This window comes from Macaca mulatta, chromosome 18, assembly GCF_049350105.2.
Source record: "Macaca mulatta isolate MMU2019108-1 chromosome 18, T2T-MMU8v2.0, whole genome shotgun sequence".
Lineage (NCBI taxonomy): Eukaryota > Metazoa > Chordata > Mammalia > Primates > Cercopithecidae > Macaca > Macaca mulatta.
In genome coordinates, this window is record NC_133423.1 from 71622502 (window position 1) to 71634593 (window position 12092).

The following is a 12092-nucleotide window of genomic DNA, read 5'->3' on the forward strand; positions in this document are numbered from 1 at the left end:
GAGCAGCTATTACTACTTTTTGTCTGTTTCAGCTTAAACTCTGTTATAAATTGGAAGGACTGAGTTGTTGAACATTGATTGTAGAAAAGGAAAAGAAAGTTTTTATTTTTTGCCTTGTTGTGCATTCATTCTTTCAAAAGCCATTTAAAGTAAGAAACATTTTCTATCTTCTTATAGTAAGTAGCAAGTCAGGTGCCTGAAGACCCCATCATATTTTACTAAAACTCTCCACTTCAAAAGAGCATCAGTTGTGTAGGTGAATAGAAATCTGGTGTGTAGGCCAGGCATGGTGGCTCAAGCCTGTAATCCCAGCACTTTGGGAGGCCAAGGCAGGTGGATCACCTGAGGTCAGGAGTTCGAGACCAATCTGGTCAAAATGGCGAAACCCTGTCTCTACTAAAAATACAAAAATTAGCTGGGCATAGTGGCACGCACCTGTAGTCCCAGCTACTCCAGAGGCTGAGGTGGGAGAATCGCTTGAACCTGGGAGGTAGAGATTGCCGTGAGCCGAGATCGCGCCACTGCACTCCAGCCTGGGTGACAGAGCGAGACTCTGTCTTAAAAACAAACAACAAACCTGGTATGTAAATTGCTAAATATAGAGACATACAGGAGGCATCTTATAATGTGTGATTATTCATCTGATTTTATTCAGTGTGCTATTAAGAAGGACCCTTGCTTCTAAAGAAAATTAGAACATTTTCAAAGCTTGCATGTGAATCCTGTCTACTCAGTGATGGACTGACTCAGGAAACCACATCACCTCCCCAAGCCCCAGTCCCTGTGAAATGGGGAGTGTAGTAAGACCTACTTCCCAGGGCTGTTGGGAGGATCAGGCGAGACAATCTGATTGAAGCACTTCGACCAGTGCCTGATAAATAACACGTGTTCGGTAAGTTATTATTAGGGCTGGGAGAGGAATAGCTTCAGCTGCGAAAGGTAACACTAGTCTACCCTGATGATGGCATTAGATACTTATTTTCAAGTTTCTTCTGAAGACAAATTTTAATTGATACTTGAAAAACAGGAAGAGCATGAAAAAGAGGACTCAGTGTAGTCTGTAAGAGCTGTTGAGCCTGGAGAGGTACTGGAATGCGGTGCCTGCCTTGTGTTGCAGGCTTCAGCAGTTTAGGCCCAGATGACCGTGGGTCCCACCTGCCGCACAGCAGGGCACACAGGTGCTGAGCAGTTGGCCATTACTGGGCTGTGAAAACAGCATGAATGGGGAATGGGGATTGTGGGCAAAGCAATACAGTCCACGTGTTTTCAGGTGGGAAAGTCAAACTCTGTCTTTATTCTTTTACCATTTTATTTGGGATACGTAGCAGCACCACCTGGGAAGACCCTTGGGAAGGAGGAGAAGGAATCTGTTGGATGGAAATCTTACCTTTGAGCATCAGTTATATTTAATGCCTAGTTTAAGCCCTTTTCATATTAGACTTTCCAACAGCAAGTCAAGGAAAGTCAAGGACTGGAAGGAAGATGGGCTCAGAGGAAAGGTTCTTTTTTTTTTGGAGATGGATTCTCGCTCTGTCACCCAGGCTGGAGTGCAGTGGCGCGATCTTGGCTCACTGCAATCTCTGCCTCCTGGGGTCAAGTGATTCTCCTGCCTCAGCCTCCCAAGTGGCTGGGATTACAGGCATGTGCCACTATGCCTGGCTAATTTTCATATTTTTAGTAGAGACGGGGTTTTGCCATGTTGGCCAGACATGCCATGAGGTCAGGCTGGTCTCGAACTCCTGACCTCAAGTGATTCGCCTGCCTCGGCCTCCCAAAGTCCTGGGATTACAGGTGTGAGCTACCGCGCCAGGCTGGAAAGTTTCTTTTAAGAGTTCCACAAAGTGGCCAAAAGTTTGTTCTTGCATTTCATCATGCATATGCCTTGGAGTTATGTTTTTGGAAACGACTTAAGAAAACAAACTTTCCAGGTAATATGCAGCTGGTTCCCATCTTTCTGGCATCTCTGTCTTTGACTGATGTGACGCCATACGTTCCTGACAGTTAACATCGGCTCTGGTAGTGGTCTAATACCAAGTACAGTCATAGCTCAGCCATGAAATAGGGCCTTCTAGAGAGGCCAGATTCAGTGCCCTTCCCAACAGATGCCTATCCATCCCCCACACCTCCTGACTCCACCAAAATGAAGTGGAAGCATGTCTTGAGTTGCCCACTTCTTCTGCGTCTGATCAGGCACATGTCAGGAATGTTGGCTGGTGATGGGCTCAAGGCACAGCCCACTTCACTGAGTCGTGCATGCGTGCAGGCTTGATTGACACTGGCAAAATCTGTAAGGATATTTCTAGACATTCCAAGTGATTGACTCCTCTGAGGAAATGAAACATTAAAAAAATATATATATACACATGTATATTTAATTATTTTTTTAAAACCACAATTGAAAAAATTCTTTGCCACTGGGTATAATTAAATCTGACAGGAAACCCTAGGAGTTTTTATTAGTACCATTATTGTTTTCTTTGGCTCCATGTATTATGTTGGTAAAATGACAAAAAAAAAAAAAAAGGAAAAAAATTGTAAAAGGCAAATATTTTGTACAAAAATACAAAGTTTTAAAAGCTCTTTAAGTATATTTCATATTATTACTAAGAGTTGGCCTATATATCTGTATGTCTGCATATTTTTCCTACACTTGGGATTTTTAGAAACGTATGGTACTGTTTACACAGTATATGCTTAAGTTCTTCCTATAACTCAACAATCAATGATAGCCTTTTTCTGATTGTAGTGTTCCATACTTCGGAAGATATAATTTGAATAATTGCATGGTTACTGACGGAGGAAAATCTATGTGATTCAGTCCATGTGCACAATGAATTTTAGCATATCACCCTGGGGAACATTTTAGTTCCCAAGTCTTTGGGTAATGATGGATGGTAAAACACTAGCTGTCAATTTTTTTTCAGTAATTGGTTTTCAGTGCTTTTTTTTTTTCAATCTGATGAGAAGGTGATGCAATTAGAAAGGAGTGTCCTTTGCCTTTGAGAGCTGAAAATTTGCTCATGTGATTCCATCACAGTCCATTATAATGCAGATGACAGTACTAAAAGAGAGAAATAAGAATGGGCATTAGTTTTTCTTAAATAATAAAGTGCAATTCAAAAAAAAGAAACGTGTATTTTTATAGAACAGTGTCTAAAATACATCATTCAACAATGCTTATATTTTCAAAGAAACATCTAGAAGATCTTATTCAGATGAAAAGCTAAGTTCCATTTTGAAAGAGCCTATTCTGGGGAAGCCTGGTCCCTACTCAAATCCCAAATGGCCAAACAAAGCATACAAAAGACAAATCTGAGTTACTTGTCACCATCAATTATAATCTCTTGTTTAGATATCTGTGTTTTTCCCGCTCAACTGACCCAGCTGTGAGTTCCTATGTGTCTTAAGGTCCCTAGCACTTGGACCAATGCCTGACACATCAAAGGTGCTCAATAATTGTCTACTGAATGGCAATATGGATAATTTATGCCCCAGTTACTTCCAAAAATAGTTTGACCAAAATATATTTGAGGTTTTTGTTTACTGCCAACTTTTTAAATGAACAGCTTTATTGAAATACAATTCACAAATTGTATAATTCACCCATTTAAAGTATATAATTCAGTGGTCTTTGGTATATTCACAAAGTTATGCAATTTAGAACCAATCTAGTCTAATTTTAGAACATTTCCATCACCCCAAAAAGAAACCCCATACCCATTTGCCTTCATTCCCCATTTCCCCCATCCCCATCACAAACTTTTAATCTCATTCTGGTGAAGAAAACGAAGATGCCGCATGCCAAAGAGGGTCGTGTGTTAAATAAAGCTGTAGGTACACAGCCTTTGAAGTCAAGAAAATCTCCACAAGCTGCTTTGGCTTATGAGCTTATAAGCAGCACAGACGATCTCTCTCTATTATGGATCACAGGATCTGGCCTATAGTAGATGCTCAGTAGATACTCGTGGAACTGAATGTGTGGCCACCTGGATTAGCTGTGTATGAATGTCTATGAAAAAGGACTAATATTGGTGCTATATCTTCTTTCTTTTTTTTTTTTTTTTTTTTGAGACAGAGTTTCACTCTTGTTACCCAGGCTGGAGTGCAATGGTGTGATCTCGGCTCACTGCAACCTCTGCCTCTTGGGCTCAAGCAATTCTCCTGCCTCAGCCTCCTGAGTAGCTGGGATTACAGGCACATGCCACCACGCCCGGCTAATTTTGTATTTTTAGTAGAGATGGGGTTTCTCCATGTTGGTCAGGCTGGTCTCAAACTCCCCACCTCAGGAGATCCGCCTGCCTCGGCCTCCCAAAGTGCTGGGATTACAGGCATGAGCCACTGTGCCCGGCTGGTGCTATATCTTAAAGAACAATTAACTCACAATATAAGATACTTATCTGGGTCAGTTAGTTTAGCATTCGTTGAGTACTTCCTACATGTGAGGCACACTTATTATTTAAATCTTCACAACAACCTTGTGAAGAAGATGCTATTACTATTCCCCTGAGGTTAATCACCTGCCCAGTTAATAAATAGCAGAACCAGGACTGAAACCTAATTGCAGAGCCTGCATTCAGGGCCCTTGTACTCACCACCCCTCACCCTTTCATAGGACATAAGCTGGCAGCTCCCTCTTAAATCCCATCTACGGCTCACCTGTCTCTCTGTCTTTTTCGCAAATGAAGTTATTGACGTCTTCACATTGGAAATCGTTCCACTGCCCAGCAAAAATCAAGCCAGCACAGTCTTCTCCTGGCCCGTGGCCATGACCCCAGTTATCCGGCTGTCCAGCTTTCCAATTTCTTTTAGCAAAACAGAAATTGAATGTTATTTGCACAGTAATGCACAGCTTTTCTTTACTCAAGAGCAGCAGAGAAATATAAAAAAACAAAACTGAAGCATGTCATCTATGCTGGAATGAAAATGCAGTTTAAGAAGCAGTACGTGTTCTTATTCAGAGTAAGGAGGAGCTGTTTTGGAGAGTAATGTGTAACGCAGCATCTCCCTGCAGGCCTGTGATCTTTGCTACCATGAACCAAACTCACTACGCTGGTTCATCACAATGCGGAGGGAGTGGATCTTGCTTTGGGACAGTTAGATGAATGATTTTCTAATGTGTACTGGAATGCTCACTTCTGGGCATGAGTGCATATATGTGTGTGAATATCTATTCATTATGAGGACATGATACACACACACACACACACACACACGGTCTTGTGAGAACCCAGAGGGACCTTGTACATTTCAATATCTTGCCTCTAACAAGTCCAAGAGCCAGGAAGAGAAAGTGAAAGACTTTTGAAATACATTTACAAGAACCTACAATTACAAATAACTGGTTATGATTATCTGGCTGAGTTGTGGAAGGTTGATCGCTTTAGAAATAAATAGTAATTTAATCTTACTGAAAATGACTCCTACATTTCACTGCCTTTTTTGAGAGAGAGATTCTTAAAAACAAGTTTCTTTAGGATGAGTTCACATGGGGCTTTTAACTTGGATGCTGTGGCTCGGAACAGCACTTTGCCACAGATAACAGTTCTTGATTCTGTTTCCATGAATAAATCAGGTGTGCTTCCAGACTTACCCTTTGAAGGCTCAATCTTGTCTAAGAAGCAGATTCATTCACAGAAGCTTGCAGCTGCTGCCTGAGAGGACAAGCCAGCCTCACGTGGAGGGTCTGGAAGAACATCTGCAGCAGAGGGTGCTTCCCATAAACAATGACTCATTACCGCACTGGCCACAGAGTGTCCTCAGGTCACCCGAGAAGACAGCCTGTATGGCCCTGCATGTCTGGACAATAAGACCCGCAAAACCAGAGGGCAGCGTGAAAGGACGGTTGAAGTCCATGGTCAAAGGATGGGGACAGGGTAGAACTGACTCCCCCACACCAAATGTGTATTTTGGGATTTTAAAAAAATGAATATGAAGGCTGGGCGTGGTGGCTCATGCCTGTAATCGCAGCACTTTGGGAGGCTGAGGCAGGTGGATCTCCTGAGGTCAGGAGTTCGAAACCAGCCTGGCCAACATGATGAAACTGCATCTCTACTAAAAATACAAAAATCAGCTGGGCATGGTGGTGGGCACCTGTAGGCCCAGCTACTTGGGAGGCTGAGGCAGGAGAATCACTTGAATCCAGGAGGTGGAGGTTTGCAGTGAGCCAAGATCATGCCACTGCACTCCAGCCTGGGTGACAGAGGGAGGCTCCATCTCAAAAAAATATAGATATTAATCGAGTGGCCTCAATTAAATAAACCTAGTGATGAAAGAGAATTCAGAGGAAACCATCGATTGGTGAGAGTAAAAATGGGATGCTACTTAGAAGGGAGAGTTAGAAAATGGTCTCACTCACTCACTCACTCACTCACTCACTCACTCACACCAGGCATCCATAGCCCTCCTGCTATGAGCCAGGTATCATCTGGGTGATGGCAACATAGCAGTGCAGAGAAGACACAAAGTCCCAACTCTTAGAGCTTACATAACAGACGAGTCACAATGAGTTCAACATTTCAGCCTGTGGCAATCTCAGCCCGACACCAGATAGAGGTGAAGTTGGAAGGAAAAGTAGTTTACTTTCACATTTGCTTTTTTTGTGTAACTCTTTCCACCTTGTGAGATTCTTCTGGAGATGTCAGCAATGCCTGAGCAGTTTGATCTTGTGGATGTACATTTTATTCATTTCTGCCAGTAACATGAGGGGGTTTGATTCTACTTTTGTTTATAAAATTTGAGATCTATGACTCCTGAAGGTATAATGATAGGATATTTGATATTCTTGATTTCTCAGTTAATTGGGAAATTGTATAACTACGACTTCTTTGGGCTTAGAAGTCCTGCTTAATATTTTCCCTTTGCGTTTCCTTTTAAGTCGTTTTAAGTTAAATAAATAAAAAGGATGTAACAACCAGGCAGAGAAATAACTGAGTGATAAGAAAGGAGATAATCTTTATCACCTTTCTCCATTTGATTTTCCAGGTCACTGGAATTCTTTACATACAGTGCTCAAGGCTTTCCTTAGGACTAAAAGCAGAATGCAGTTCTATGAGCAGAGGTGACTGCAGTAGGCCAGAATGGGTGGAAAGTGGGTAGCCTGAAGGCAGGCTGCAGGGACAATTTATTCTGTGGACTGACCACCCAGAGTCTCAAAGCATCTCTTCAGCAAAGCTAAAATCACATGGAGAGATTTGCGGGAAAACCCCTCAGTGTGCGTGTTTATAATAAAATAGCACATAACATGCCAAATAAGCATAATGTATATATTTTGGGGAAGAATGTCAGCTTAAACAGTGCCTTAACCTCATTCACAGGTAGATTCTGGCAAGATGAATGGCTGAAGTCTGGGGCTCAAAGCCCCGAATTCTACATTATCATACACATGTCACAGAAGTGAGTGGTAGCAGCACATACATGTACTTGGACATCATACTCTGAGTACACCAGGAATCTTGGAAATGCTTGGACTGACTGCTCTAGTGAGCTGGAAACACACACACACACACATCAAGTATATATATCTAAATATAAGATATTTAGAATAGGATTTAGAGGCTGGGCATGGTGGCTTACACCTGTAATCCCAGCACTTTGGGAGGCTGAGGTGGGTGGATCACCTAAAGTCAGGAGTTCAAGACCAGCCTGGCCAACATGGCGAAACCCCATCTCTACTAAAAAAATAGAAACATTAGCCAGGCCTGGTGGCAGGCGCCTGGAGTCCCAGCTACTGGGGAGGCTGAGGCATGAGAATCGCTTGAACCCAGGAGGTGGAGGTTGTAGTGAGCCAAGATCACACTACTGCCCTCCAGCCTGGGCGACAGAGCGAGTCTCCATCTCAAGAAAAAAAAAAAAAAAAATAGGATTTAGAATATAGGACCGTAGAATGAAAGAGCCTGGAAGAGAACTTTTAGCATCCTCTAATTCAGCCTAGCACAGTGGCTCACACTGTAATCCCAGCACTTCAGGAGGCTGAGGCAGGAGGATCGCTTGAGGCCGGGAGTTCAAGACTAGCCTGGGTAACACAGTGAGAACCCCCCATCTCTATAAAACATTTAAAATAAATTAGCCAGGTATGGCAGCTGATGCCAGAAGTCCCAGCTACTCAGGAGACTAAAATAGGAGGATCACTTGAGCCTGGGAGGTTGAGGCTGCGGTGAGCCAGGATTGTGCCACCGCACTCCAGCCTAGGCAACAGAACTAGACCATCTTAAATAATAAAAAATAAAACACAAAAAACTAAAAGCACAATGTATGATATTATATGAAGCAGTCTGCATAGACAGAAAGGCAGCACATTTTATCTTTGTGATGTGAAGATGAAAGCTGTGACTTGTAATTGTGATAGCACACTCCCATCAAATGATGTCCTGTGGACAGAGGAACAGAAGAGCTTCTAGTGTGTTTGGGAGATTCTCAGGAAGACTGTCACATCTCTGGTGATCCAAGGTAGGCAACTGCAAGCAGGGTAGGCAAAAAAGCTCCCTTAGCATTCTGCTGAGCAGGTGGGCAGTACCCAGGTCCCATATGTGTTCGGCTCTCACAGGTCTAGCAGGCAGCCTCCATTAACAATGACAGTCTGCACAGTGACATGCTTATACCTACATTCATTACACCAACAGTAAAAGGATCAGCCCTTTTTTTTTTTTTTCTTTTGAGACAGAGTCTTGTTCTGTCTTGGAAAAAAAAAGAAAGAAAAAAGAAAAAAAGCCAAGGCCAGAATGCAGAGGTGTGATCACAGCTCACTGCAGCCTCAACCTCCCAAGCTCAAGTGATCCTCTCACCTCAGCCTCCTGAATACCTGGGACCACAGATGTACACCAGCACACCCAGCTAATTTTTAAGTTTTTTGTAGAGATGGGGTCTTGCTATGTTGCTCAGGCTGGTCTCGAACTCCTGGGCTCAAGCAATCCTCCTGCCTTGGCCTCCCAAAGGAAAAGATCAACTTTGACATGTTCCTGTTTTATAGATCCTTTCTACTGTTGGTCTTTCTATTTCACTGCTTTCCAGTCTTTATTTTTTCCTTCCTTTGACTTACTTAGGGATTAATTTGTTCTTCTTTCTCTACCCTGGTAAAGTGGAAGCTCAGATAATTGATTTTCAACCTTTAAACAATGCTTCTAATATATGTATTTTAAAGCTATAACTATACCTTTCTAAATACTATTTTAGCTGCACTCCACATATTTTGATATGTTTTCATCTTCTTTGAAACATTTTCAGATTTCCTTTGTGATTTTTTTTCTTTGACCCCTGGGTTATTAAGAAATGTGTGATTTAAAATAATTGGGATTTCACAGATATTTTTCTATCTATGTCTAATTTAATTATTTTGGTCAGAAAACATACTCTATATAGTTCTAGTTGTTTTTTTTGTTTGTTTTTTGTTTTTTTTTGAGATGGAGTCTCGCTGTCTCACCCAGGCTGGAGTGCAATGGTGTGATCTCAGCTCACTGCAACCTCTACCTCCCGGGTTCAAGCAATTCTCCTGCTTCAGCCTCCTGAGTAGCTGGGATTACAGGTACCTGCCACCACACCTGGCTAATGTTTTGTACTTTTAGTAGAGATGGGATTTCACCATGTTGGCCTCACTGGTCTCGAACTCTTGGCCTCAGGTGATCCACCTGCCTCGGCTTCCCAAAGTACTGGAATTACAGGCGTGCGCCACCGTGCCTGGCCTTATAGTTCTGGTTCTTTTAAATTTATTGAGACTTATTTTATGGCCCAGAATATAGTTCATCTTGGTGAATGTACCACACGCACCTGAAAAGAATATGTATTTGCAGATGTTGGGTGAAATGTCCCACAAATATCAAATAAGTCAAGTTAGTTGATTGTGTCTATTATATCCCTATCCATTTGTCCATCAGTAACTGAGAGGGGAATGTTGAAATCTCCTTTGAAGGCCTGTTCTTTGCTGTATCCACAGTTAGGGTTGCTATGTTCTATTGACTGTGACATGGCCCCGGAAACCTGCCTTTTTAAAACATGATCCCAATGACGACTGCTCACTCACACTGCTGCCCCCACACTCCAGAAAATATCCTGCAGCCCAGCACAGAGGCTGGCTCATGGCAGACACTTCAAGGTAATTCATCAAATGTTATCATGAGACTATGGGCCAATGGACTCTAATCTCCAGTCACGGACTGGGTGTTGACCAAGAATGAAGTTTTCACAGGACCTGGTGAAAGGAGAAGAATAAGGATGGTGTGGTGTGTGTGTGTGAATGTAAGATGGCCAGCCGTCTCTTCCTGGAAATAATTACAGGTTTACTATTTTCTTTAATGTTGAGATTTGCCAATTGGTACTTTTTTAAAGCCTTGTCCTTAATCGGCAAATAAAATCCTGCTGATCTGCGTCAGACCTGCCAATCTTTCTTTTGAAATTGTATTGGTGTGTGGATCCAAAGCCGCTGGGGACCCATCCTTGGAACTGTCTTGGGCCATTGCAGCTGGCATCTCACGCCACCCTTTCCCCTCAGCTGGTCCCGTCCTGCTGCGGTACAGAAGGAGCCGTAAGATTCAGCAAGTCAGCTTGAGTGTTTCATAGGAAACAGGCCTGAGGTCAATCTGTGTGTCCCCTAAGCCTCTGGCTTCTGTTCCATGTCACTGTTGCTGTCCATTCCAGCACTCTCTTTCACAACCAGGTCTCAGCATGAAAAACGAGGTGAGGCCGAGACGCAGAGGATAGAGCCTTTTACCCCTCGTCTATTTTCTCTTTAACAGTAACCACGAAACCCACGAACCATTTTAAAAGGATGGTATGTGTGCTGGGAGAAAAGAGTAAGGGGAAAGCAGTGGTACTTAATTCTTCTTAGCCTGGGCAAGGGATGGAATGGTGCCAGGCCCATCGACTTCTATTTTTTGGAAGAGTTTAAGAAGGACTGATGCTTTTTGAATGTTTGGTAGAATTTGGCTGTGAAGCCATCTGGTCCTGGGCTTATTTTTTTTTGGGAGGTTTCTGATTGCTACTTCAATCTCCTTATTTGTTATTAGGCTGGCCAGGCTATTTCTTCCTTTTTTTTCCTTGTTTTTCTTTAAGAGATGGGGGTCTTGCTCTGTTGCTCAGGCTGGTCTTGAATTCCTGGCCTCAAATGATACTCCCACCTCAGCCTGTGCTTTCTATTTCTTCTGGATCCGGTCTTGGTAGGCTATAGGTTTCTAGGAATTTATCCATTCTTCTAGGTTATCCAATTTTTTGGTGAATAACTGTTCATAATAGTCTCTTGCGATGATCTGTTCCAGAAAGCACTGCTGGTGGCAGGGGTAAGGGAGGTGGATGGGCCAATGCTTGGAGGCCACAGATGCAAAGACGAGGCGAGTAAAAGTCAGTCTGATGGCTGGGTGTGGTGGCTCGCGCCTGTAATCCCAGCACTTTGGGAGGCTGAGGCGGGGGGATCACCTGAGGTCAGGAGTTCAAGACCAGCCTGACCAACATGGTGAAACCCCATCTCTACTAAAAATACAAAAAAGTTAGCCGAGCGTGGTGGGGGGTGCGTGTAATCCGTTACTGAGAGGCTGAGACAGGAGAATCACTTGAACCCAGGAGGCGGAGGTTGCAGTGAGCCGAGATCTCACCACTGCCCTCCAGCCTGGCGACAGAGCAAGACTCCATCTCCAAAAAAAAAGTGGGTCTGACTGGGAGGAGACATATTTGGGGCAGTTTATACTTGTGGGAGACCCCTGAGAGCCTAAAGCCCAGTCCCCATTGCCAGGGCATGCAGAGAACGTTTTTCTTGTGTTCTTCACAAACCTGTTGTGGGACTTGAGTAAGACACTGTGTGGACATCCCAATCAGGATACTGTAAAATATATATGTGCTATGTAGTATTTATCAGCAACTGCTAACTAATATGATAATAATTATGATGATAATAGTAATAATAGACCAATACCAGCAGGTACTATTTCTCGAGCACTTCCTACGTGCCAAGCCCTGTACTAAAGGCTTTACATACAGATATCACATTTGATTTTCACAATACTGACATAGGTACTTTTGTAAAATTCATCTTCTAAATGGGGACATGGAGGTTTTGTGGGGCTGAGGAACTCGCATGAGGCCCTGCAGTTTTGAGAGTTGCTGGTTCAAGG

General features: G+C 43.1%; 1 protein-coding gene across 1 annotated transcript in view; it reads right to left on the reverse strand.

The window, feature by feature from the left end:
• Positions 1-2352: 2352 nt before the first annotated feature.
• COLEC12 (collectin subfamily member 12) overlaps positions 2353-12092 on the reverse strand; it is a 182619-nt gene continuing 172879 nt past the window's right edge. Inside the window, exons 9-10 of the mRNA XM_028838240.2 lie at positions 4657-4802; positions 2353-3061 (exon numbers count right to left, since the gene is read on the reverse strand). Of these exons, the coding sequence (XP_028694073.1) occupies positions 3042-3061; positions 4657-4802 (166 nt within the window). The 3' untranslated portion in view covers positions 2353-3041. The remainder of the gene's footprint in view (positions 3062-4656; positions 4803-12092) is intronic.